The sequence below is a fragment of the Hipposideros armiger genome, unplaced genomic scaffold (assembly GCF_001890085.2).
Source record: "Hipposideros armiger isolate ML-2016 unplaced genomic scaffold, ASM189008v1 scaffold_126, whole genome shotgun sequence".
NCBI lineage: Eukaryota > Metazoa > Chordata > Mammalia > Chiroptera > Hipposideridae > Hipposideros > Hipposideros armiger.
In genome coordinates this window covers 2383187-2394199 of record NW_017731476.1, presented here as the reverse complement: position 1 = coordinate 2394199, position 11013 = coordinate 2383187, and the positions used below count along the sequence as shown (strand labels likewise).

At 58.6% G+C, this 11013-nt stretch overlaps 1 protein-coding gene across 1 annotated transcript; it reads right to left on the bottom strand.

Moving 5' to 3' along the window:
• Positions 1–5912: 5912 nt before the first annotated feature.
• Positions 5913–10723, bottom strand: SOX8 (SRY-box transcription factor 8). The gene is made up of 3 exons (XM_019648410.1): positions 10167–10723; positions 8687–8916; positions 5913–7913 (listed from the first exon to the last, which is right to left on the bottom strand). Exons 1-3 carry the CDS (start codon positions 10559–10561, stop codon positions 7180–7182), a joined length of 1359 nt encoding a protein of 452 aa, XP_019503955.1. The 5' UTR covers positions 10562–10723; the 3' UTR covers positions 5913–7179.
• Positions 10724–11013: the final 290 nt, after the last annotated feature.

Sequence of the window (11013 nt, the reverse complement as noted above, 5' to 3'; positions counted from 1 at the left end):
GCACACACACACACACACACACACACACACACACACAGAGCTGTCAGATGTCAAGTTGCAAAAACATTGACAGTGCTTCCCTGTGGTGTCCAGATGCTCTGCCACCTGACAGGACACTTGTTACCTGGAAACAGGTATGGTCTTTGTTCCATGCTTCCCTAACTTAGGGTGCAGCCCCTTCCTCCCAGGAGGCACCCAACGCTTGCCCTCTGCTTACAGAAGGGGTGGTCTTCTAAACAGAGCAGCTCTATCACCATGAGGGTCTCAGGGGCCCAGGAGCAGCACCTGGGACACAATCTTGCCACCCAGCCTGGGTTCAACTCCTAGGACAGGCTCCACAAGGTGTCCCAGTGGGGGTGTCACCTGTCCTTCAAAACCCAGTCAGCAAAGTGTTGCTAACTGATTGGTTGACATACCCAGGGCAGAGGAGACCCCTCTCTCAACCTGCCTGAGGTTTCACCGCCCCCCATCTCTGAGACAACTCCCATAGGAGGGAACAGACACATCTTGAAGCTGCAGGAAACCAGGGAGCCAGGGGATCCAGGCAGTTTTCAAATCCATTCCCCAGGGAGCTGCAGGGTCATAGGGATGGGACAGGCTGAGCCTCTAGTGGGCAGAAGCAGTGGACAGTGGCCCCACGATGCACTCCCAATTCACAGGCTCTCTGATCTTGCCCTCCTCTGAGTGGGAGAGCCGGATCTGTGGGTGGCACTTTTTTCCTGGTGACGTCTAAATAACCATGACAGCAGCAGCTAAGGAGGGTGGGGCCTGGCTCTGGGAAGTTCTTTCTAGGTCTTCATGGCTCTTCTCCACTTCCCTCCCCTCCTGTTTCCTCCTCTCTCCTCTCTCCTCCCCTCCTGTCCCCTCTTCTCTTTTTCCCCCCCACCTCTCCTCATCCATTTCCTCTTTCCTTTCCTCTCCATCTCTCTCCACTCCTCTTCCCCTCCTCTCCTCCCCCTACCCGTCTTCTGCTTCTCTCAGCGTGGAGAGCACCCCCACTGCCGCCCTCTGTCCCCAGAGCTGGAAACCGGAGTCCAGGGGCCAGAACTCCCACCCAAAGTCCCCTCTGAGTCTAAATATTTACTGCTGTGTCTGCACACAAAAATTAAGACCCTGATTTTGTGGGGTGAGTCCCACTGCCCACTTTGCCTTTGGAAAGTCAGGCCGGCGCTGGCCCGCTCTGGCCGGCCACAATGGCAGCGCCCACAATGCCGGCACAGAGGCCCGCTGGTTGTGCATACAAAGCACCCAGCCTGGCCATTATCATTCCGGAGCCGAAATCCACCCCAGCGTGCATCTCATCGGTCATTCAGCAGCCCTTAATGACTTGTCAGTTCCTTGCCCTGCCATTTTCTGTCTAATTAATTCTTTTATTGTGCACCGGATAAAGAAAGACAAAGGCCTCCCGGCAATAATGATTCATTAAAATGCAGCGCCTTCCCCAGAGCTCTTGGCCCTGCACCAGCCGGGCTGCTCTGCCCCCGTCAGGCCTCGCGCCCCTTAACCCTTTGCGGGGTCCTGGCTTGGGGTGCCAGCCCGCTTTGGCCTCTGGGAAGCAGGTGACCAGAGCTCCTGCAGCTGCTGGCGTTCAGGGAAGAACCTGACCTGAGCCAGTGAGGGGCCCTCCTGGAAAGCATGTCACACTTTCTCGTGGCAGCGGCAGCTGGATAAGCTCAGGTACTGGGCCCAGCACCCTGGGGAAGGCAGGGGCTAGAAAGGCCTGGCCGGTGCGGAGAGGGCTTCACACACACACACACACACACACACACACACACACACACACACACACACACACACACACACACACACACACACACACACACACACACACACAGTGCCCTGCCGGGGGACAGCCTGGCCTGGCCAGAGAAGGCAGGGAGGCTGACCGAGCCTCCACCAGCCAGCCATTCCAGGGCCAAGTTGAGGGGGTCTGAAACAACAAGTCACCGTGAGGCTGGGGAGAGGAGTGAAGGTCCCAGGAGTCCAGGGACAAGCCTGCCGGCAGGATGGGACAGGAAGGTGCCTGTCAGCTGTGCCCATGTGCTGGCTTCAGCCACGCCTGGTTAATCCTCAGAGCACCTTGGCGAGGCCATCACCATCTCATGGTCATAGGGAAAACTGAGGCACAGAGAGGTCAACTGGCAAGTGGCAGAGCTTTCAACCACTGGCCCAGCAAGCCTTCCTGTAGGGAAGCCTTCCAGACTTGGAGTCCACCTCAGCGCAGCAGAAGGATCCCAGAGGTGGAGACAGGAAAGGTGGCAGCAAGGCCCCCAGCCTTTATTCAGATGCACGTTCTCTGCCCATTTCACTTTCATGTGATTTTCTTACCGGAAAACCTACCCTATTTTGCAGATGAGCAAATAGGCATCATGTGATTGAAGGTAGGGATGGTACCACCAATAGTCACTCTCAGGCATCTGTGCAAAGTACTCGGTCACAGCAGGTCCTAATCTCACCGAATTCCCCCCAACACCTGGTGGGGGGGGCATTCCCATCTTACAGGTGGGGAAACCGAGGCTCCCAGAAGAAAACCAGGTGCTCCAAAGCCAGCTGGACGAAGCGGCCGGATGCTGGGGATGTGGGGGTGTATGAGCAGGGCCAGGCTGTCAACGCCAGCCCTCAGCCCTTCTCTGCTCCAGGATGGTCCTCACATGGGGGCAGGTCTTAAGCCCCAGGGCGTCTCCCTCTTTTGCCCCTTCTGGTTCCTCTTTCGAAGACTCCCGCAGCCCCCAGTGAGCCCCAGGGCCCCTACAGCCCCATCCTGGGAAGACGTCATCTTCAGACCTGCTCCTTCCAGGATACAGGGGACCCCAAAAGTAGGCAGACTTCCACCAGAGTGAGACAGGAAGCAGGAGGCGTTAGGACACAAAGTCTCCAAATGAAGCCAGGGAGATGATGCTCCTCCCTACCCCACCCCGACAACTCGGAATGTCGGGGTTCCCAAGGTGACAGGGCACCTGATGGGTCCCTGCAGCCCCCACGCACATCCTGACCAGGGGCAGCAGGCAGACAGACAGAAGGCACCGCTCCCTCACCTGCGTTGGCTGGCTCAGCTCCAACTGGGTCCTTGGGATGGCTCAGGGTTAGAGCAGACTTCGGAGAGCAGGGGCCCAGGTAGGGGGCCATGTTTGGGGGCACCCTGCAACTACAGTCTCCTTCCCTTGGAATGATTTGGTTCCTTTGCCTGCTAGGGGCAGCCCCATCTCCCTGTCTTGGGGTCTGCACTGTCTCCCAGTGCAAGTGGGAGATTTGGCACTGCTGGCTCTGTGGCCCTGATACTAGGTCCTGGTTGGCACGGGCTTTCTGTGAAGGTTGGTGGAATGTGTCCAAGGAGGCCATCCACACAGGTGGTGAGGGCTTATCTAATGTCTGGTGGCTGTCACGTCACCACTGAGAACCCCTCACCCCCCACCCCTGCAGCCCTGATGGACAGCAGCCCCTGCAAACTTAATTGGCCAGAGAGCGGGTCCATGAAGATCCTCTGTGCTGGGCCAGACACTAGGGAGGAACCAGACACCAAGCCAGGACCCCAAGCCCGTGAAGCTCATCCTGGGTGCCATCCTGGGTGCCTAAATGTGGCCTAAAGTCACAGCAGGCTGGCTGGGTCCCAAATGTGACCCCTGGGACAGACCTGGTGAGGAGGGCCGAGGGCCTCGCCCAGGCAGCAGCTCGGAAGACACAGACCCTCCCCAGAGCTGACAGTCAAGTTGGCCGTGAACTCACGTCCAAACAGAAAATACGCTCCTGAAAGCTGATATTGTCCCGGGAAGAGCAATTGTGCCTGGGACCAGAAGGGGCTTTTCTAGTCTATCAGAGCAGGGCTGCATCATCTATGCCATTTCCCCTTTTTCTCTGAACAGGGCATTCTGTTCAGCTGAGAGCAGAGGCAACGCACTCTGTTCTAGGTGAGAAAATAAAAAAATGAGGAACTTTCCTGATAGCCCATCCCCGGGATGGGCCACTCTCAGTGAGAACGGGGCTCTGGGAGAGGTTGTGCAAATGCCTCCTTGGACTTGGGGTAAGGCGGGGCCGAGGCTGGCCTTGAGAATAATGTCATCAGCCAGGAACTCCCGAAAAACCTTCAACAGAGGACCAGGGCAGCTCCCAGGACCCCTCCCAGCAGCTCTGATCCCCAGGGTATCTGCCTCAGCCACCTCCTCAGAGAGTCACCTGGGGAGAGCAAGACCTCCCGACTCCCAGGGCCCCTGAGTGCCTGAGAATGCTCCTAGAGGGGAAGCCACCAGCCCAGCCTTCAGAGATGGAAGGGGGCCCTGGAAGGGGCAGGGACAAAGTGCAGGAGTTCTCATCTTTGTGCCCTCTGACCCGGGCAGGGGCATGGCCTTCCCAGGACAGTGGTGGCCGTCCTTTTGATCCCTGAAGCTTCATGAGCTCAGAAGTAGGAAGCCCACGGAGGCTCTCACAGGACCCAGGACCCAGGACCCATGGGGCTTTCACACAAGGGCAGGCTGGTGGGAAGGAGGGCCGCCGGGCTCCCAGGAGTTAACATGCAGGAGCCCCACCAAGTCCAAACAAAACTGAAGAATGTCCAGCCCTTGGGAGCCTGGCAAGGCCTGAGCAAACCCGGAGCAGCCAAAGGGCGGCCTCACTCGCCCTGTCAGCAAGCCGGACGCAGGGGGTTTCTCGGTTTGGGGTATCAATGGGAGAGCTCGGAGCACCATATGGACCGGAGCAGCCTTTGGCTGGACACAGGACAGGCTGGGCCAGTTCCATGCAGGCAGTGAGCTGTCAAGGTCAAGGGCACTCATGAGCCTGGCTTTCAGCTGCCCCCCCACACCCACCCACCTTCCTCCCCGCAGACCCCACCTTACCCTGGAGGCTTGGCACACCCTGGACTACACCAACCCTCATAAATCCGGGCAGCTCTTCCCAAACACTACTCTTGGCAGGCCCTGGACATTGCTCCCCAGCATGGGGCGAGGGACGTGCCCTGGACTGTAGCCATTCAGGCGGCTGGGTGGGCGAGGGGTTGGGGTAGGTGCCCCCCTATCCAGACCACCCCATTAAAATTGCACAGGCAGCTGCCTCGTGCATCTGGGTTCTTGTGAGAAGCATAATCTTCCTCTCACCCCCAGACCTAAGACACCCCAGAATTAGCTGCATGTGCCGGGGAGGCCCAACTAGAGGCTGAGGCTGCCCCTCACTCACTGTCACTTCCCACAACCGTTTCTCCCTAGAAACACTTTCCGCCAACCAGACAACCCTGCCTGGCTCCTGCAGGGCGGCTTTTATCCTGCTCCCAGCCTGGCCCTGTGCCAGCGCCCGAAAAAATGCCGTCAGCCACCCAGAAACCCGCTCTGGGATTTGCCCGGGAGGAAACCATGGCCCCAAATCCGAATCTGGCCCATCTGGACCCGTTTTGCCTACTGAGGAGGCCCCCGGGGAAGGAAGACGAATCTTGGGCTTCCTGGAGGTTTCTGAGAGATGTCGTATTCAAATTCAGATACAGCGCAAAAGGGAGAGTGATGTGGCCACCCCCCTGGGATGGAAAGCTGCCCTGGGTGGGGGTCTAAGTGGGTCTGAGTACTCCGACTGTCCATGTCCCCTGAGGCTCGCAGAGCCCCACCCCTGCCTTAGCTAAGCCCCTTTAAAGTGGGACCCCAGGCTTAGGGAAAGCAACACACAGAACGCAGCCCACAAAGATAGAAAGCATTTTTTTTTAATTTTATCAAATCGATCTGTACAAAAGTTAGCATTGGTCAGAAAGTAGCGAAACACAGCAGGTAAGTGACAGCAAAAGTCCAAACTCAACACCGAAAAATAGATTGCATAAAAACGAGTTTGCTGCAGTTCCCGAATCACCCCCCACCCCCGAAAGAGATATGCAAAAAAGACTTTTTTTCTAGAAAAAGGTAGGAAAAAGTAGAAAAAGTACAAAGAAGCAACTTCTCCAATGTATTTAAATGTACAAAGTTTTAATTACAAAGTTTAAAGGCACAAGTTTCCATGAAGTGGGCAGTTATCGTAGCTCAGCATACAGCGGAAGCAGTACAGGTAAATCAGGTATTATTCGTCTAAAACGAAGAATCTAAAAACGCTTAGTGGAGAAGATTTTAGTTTCACAGCTTGGAGGTGGCATCTGGTTCCTAAGAGCCAAGATTAACGTGTGTCTGAAGCCACCACATCCCAGGAAATTCCCGTCTTTCTCACTTGGCATAGTTATGGGCAGGAATGAAATGCAACGGTGCCCCTGCCTTCTAAACCTCAACTTAATACCAGGTGCCAGGGGCACCCCAACCTGATCTGAACACTACAAGGCAAATTCCTTCTCCATCGAGGTCCTAGCTGCCTCCCGGGAGCCTGGAGCGCAGGCTCTCCCCAGCCCCTCCCAGCAGCCAGACTCCAAATGGCCCAGAGCGAGGGCCCCAACGGCCACCTGCCCTCCTGGCTCAAGCCCTCAGCTCCCAGGCTTCCATTTTGTCTTAAATTCTACTCTCTGCACAAATGACTTCATTCATTTAAGATAAAATAATACAGGACATAAATACATTTTAATAGCTTTCAAAACAAATCAAAGACATTTTAAGCTTCAAAAATAAAAAAATTATAAAATAAAAAGAGAAGTGTTAATCACAGCCAAACCTTGCTTGGAAGAACCCTACAAGGAACTACAAGGAACGCCTCAGATCTCACGAGCTGGTCCCAAGAGGTGCTCCTGCAGAGGCATCCCCCGACCAGGCTGTGGAGGTGCTGTTTCGCCGTGGGAATGTCATCCGTTGGTCCTGGGAGTTCTCAGTGCTGAGGCTGGCCAGGACCTCAGCAAGCAGGCTGCCTGGAGACCCTGTGTCTCTGTCCTTTTGTCCTCTGTACTGTGGCTGCCGTTTTGCATCCACTAAGATGCAAAAACCAAGGCACTGGCGTCTGCGCAGAAAAGAGACCAAAATGGCCGTCTTTCGGACGTCGCCAGTCACCGCAAAAAGAGAGAGAGGGGAGAAAAAGGGCTTTGTCCGTTGCCAGAAGTTAAGAGATCTGGGAGCAAAGGGGCTCAGTTACAAGCATGGTTTCCTGCACACATCAGCAGGCACTTGATGGAGCCGGGCACACGACTGCCTCTGCTTCCCTCATGGCCAGTGCCTCCCAGGAGACCTCACAGGCTCTGTCTTTGCCGAGACAAAGGTTCTCCTCCGCCCACACAGGGCCCTCTGTGTGGCCATGGTGCCCTCAGGGTCTGGTCAGGGTGGTATACACGGGTTGGTCCCAGTTACTGGGGGGGCTGTGGGCGGGTGGCACGGAGAGGCTGCTGAGCAAAGGCGAGGTGTAGGGCCGGCGGGATGAGTGGAAGTAGGGGTACTGGTAGAGGCTGGACGGGTAGCCGGCATAGGGGCTATAGTAGTTGGGGGCCTGTAGGTCGGTGTAGTCGCACTGGGAGCTGGTGAAGGAGCTGGCGGCCACAGCAGGGGCAGCCGTGGTGACGCTGGCCTGGGCACTGTAGGAGCTGTAGTCAGTGCGGCCTGGAGAGCCGTGTGACTGGTCACCGTAGTGGCCGGGACTCAGCTGCTCTGTCTTGATGTGCGGCCGAGGGGGACCAGCCTCAGGCGATGTGGAGGCTGACGGAGCTCCCTTGTGGGCCCACACAGGGGACGCCCCAATGCCCGCTGCCCCGGAGTGCGAGTAGGAGGCACCCCCATAGGAGCTGGCGGTGGGCTGGCCCGGCTCTGCGGGAAGGGCTGAGTGGCCATTGAGGGGAAGGTATTGGTCAAACTCGTGGACGTCAAAGGTGTCCATGTTGCTGATGACCTCGCTGCTCAGCTCCGAGATGTCCACGTTGCTGAAATCGATGTTCTGGCGCCCGCTGTCCACCAGGCGGCGGCCTTCCAGCTTCAGCTCTTGCTTGCCTCCGTGGTGCAGGTCCGTCTTGGGGGTAGTGGGCGGGGTGGGAGGCCCGTGGGTCTGCCCTAGGGATGGAGCACATTTCTGGGATGAATGCCCCTTCTGTGGGGGGCGGGGTGGGGCTGGCAGGGCCGGCAGGCTGGCGACATGCACACGGGAGGAAAACCAGCCTGCTAACAGCCGCAGGTAGGAATCAACAGCTTTTTGTTTCTGTACATTTCCCAGAAATTCCAGCAAAGCCAGACCTAGACCTCACTCCTTGGCTGAGAAAATTCCGTTAAGCACTGTTCTACGGGAAGACCTGGGGCCAAGGAGGCCCCACCGTGAAAATCACGGTGGGAAAAGGAGAGATAACCAACATTTAGGAAGTGCTCACAGAACGCCCAGCCTCATGTACATGACAACACAATTCACATAAAACCTGTTCTCCCCAAGGCTGATGGCTTTAGCCAGCTTGACCCAGACTACTTGGGGGCCAGGACTGCACCCCAGTCAGTCTGACCCTGAAGCTAGACTGCTGACCACCATGCTGGCAGTAGGAGTCCTGGGTCAGAACCAGCAAAAAAGCCTCGGGAGACAGAGACGCCCACGTCACAGGGTGCCACCAGGCCCTCTAAGCTCAGAGGGGCTAAGCAGGGTACCTCCCCCCACCCATGTGCATCCGCAGCGGCTGCCACTGGGGGCTTTTGCCAGGTACCCAGGGAAGGTTTGGTCCTCTCATGAGTGCCTGCCCTGGGAGTCAGCCTCTGTTCCCACCCCCTCTGCTCATCTCTGCCATGGCCAGAACCCCCACTTCTCCTGCTGTGGATTCTCAAACACCAGGGCCCTGGAAGCCCACCTGTGTGGTCACTATGGTGGTGTGCGTCCCCGAGGCCTGTGTCGGTCTTATACCCGGCACCGCCTGGGTGGTGGCCCAGCTCGGCGCCAGAGTCAGAGTCACTCTGGCCCGTCTTCATGCTCTTCCTCCGGCGCGGCTGGTACTTGTAATCCGGGTGGTCCTTCTTGTGTTGAACCCGCAGCCGCTCTGCCTCCTCCACGAAGGGGCGCTTCTCACTCTCACTCAGCAAGCTGCAGAGCCAAGGGCACAAGCAGGGTGGTGAAGGCAGTCCAGGCCAGCACCAGTGTCCACACTGCCCAGGAGCTGGACCGTGCCCCAGGTGAGTCACAAGGAGGGTACCAGGGCAACCTCGACCAGGGAAGCCTTATACACCGCACCTTGGTGGGCACCAGGCAGTGCTCCCTGTCTCTGAACTGTGATGTCCAGTTGGTGGGGTCTATGTGCTCATTTGGGTCAAAGAAAGAACCGGAACAAGACCCAAACCTCTTGTTCTAGAGATCTTCCTCCTCTAACCCTCCTCTCCCACCCAGACAGTGTTTGTCCCCTCCCTTTGGGGCTTTCTAAGGCAGGCGGGGAAGGAGGGCAGGACCCAGCTGAGAATATACTGTGGACAAAGCGAGCTTCCTGGGAACCAAGCCGGGACTCTGCAGGCAGCTGGACCTCCAGAAACACTGGCAAAACCCAGTGATTCTCACTGAAGCTCAGAACACACACCAGTCCCTCAAACCCTTCCAGAAGCTCACTTCTAACTGCCTGTGGAATAGGCATGGGGGCACAGAGGAACGGGTCCATGGAGCCCCAATTGGACAGAAGCAGGAGCACAGAAAATGTACAGTAAGCACGCACTCCGTGAGGTGAGAAGCAGGAAACTGGGCACCAGTGCCCTGAACCCTAAGCCGTCCATCCATTTTAAAACCAAGTAGAGTGTTCGGTAGGATAGGCTGCCCTAAGCAGCACCTTTGTCACTGCTGCTGTCCAACTTTCTGCAAAAAACCACCAGCTTCATCATGCCAAAGTGTGCAGCTGTGGGGAAGGTGACAGCAGGGCACACAGACACCCCCTTCCTCTGCCCTTTCCAAGAGGAGGCATCTCCAGACAACAGCATGCTGCCTGCTGCTGTGTCCTGCTCCCAGACAGAGGCCACCTTTCCTAGGGCAGGGATAGGCTTCCTAGCTCTGGGGCCACTCACAGCTGGGGCCCCCAATTCAGCATGCCAGCCACTGGCTTGGGAGGGCTGTTCCCTTCCAGGACTCCGGGAATGTGGTAGGGGTGTCACGCTCTTCCCGCTGCCCTCTGTGGGCCCAGACTCCGGAATACCCCGCATCTGGTTCCTGCTGGCCAAAGAGTGTTTTTCCACTAAGACTCACCCTGGGAAAAGCCACTGAGAACAGGGCAGAGGCTGGTCACAGCGCCACCTCTCCGAGCCCCCGCGCACCCAGTTCTCAGTCGCAGCCCCCGGCCCGGGCCTGGGGACACTTACCGCCACAGCTTGCCCAGAGTCTTGCTAAGCTCAGCGTTATGCAGGTGCGGGTACTGGTCCGCCAGTTTGCGGCGCGCCGCTTGCGCCCACACCATGAAGGCGTTCATGGGCCGCTTCACGTGCGGCTTGGCCTTGAGCGCGCCGCCGCCGCCGCCGCGCACGGGCATGGGCACCAGGCTCCAGTCGTAGCCCTTGAGCACCTGCGACACAGCGTCGCGTATGCAGGCCGGAAAGCGCTCGTCCGCCGCCTCGGCCGCGTCGCCCCGGCCACCGCCCCCCGCGCCCGCCGGCGACGGCGGCGCGTCGGAGTCCGAGTCCTCCACGTGCGACATGGAGCTGGCGGTGCCGGACGGGCTGCACGGCGGCTGGGCGCGGGTCTCGCTCATGTCCAGCATCGGGGCCGCGCGCGGAGGGGCGCGCACCGGGGAAGCGCACCGGGTCCGATGCCCGGCTGCGCCGCGACCACTCTGGGACCGGAGGTCACCGCGCGGTGGTCCGACCAGCGTCCCCACCGCCGCCACCCCCGGCCGTCCTACCGCCGTCGCCGCCGAAGCTCAATCCCCGCGTAAAGACCCGCAACAAGTTTCTTTAAGCTGCGGTCGCGAGGCTCCTCCTCCCCCGCCCGGCTCTCCATTGGCCGACGCGCGCCCGGCTGCCCCCGGGGGCGGAGCTTGGCCGCCCCCTGCCCCTCCCCCCACCATAAAGAAAGCGCAGCGATTCCCGCTGCGCCCCCGCGCGCCCCGCCCGGCGCCGCACCACGTGGGGCCCGGCGCGCTCAGCAGCCGAGGACCGGATCCCCAGCAGTGTACCCGCCCGTCCGATCGCCCCCCAACGCCGCAGGCCCCCC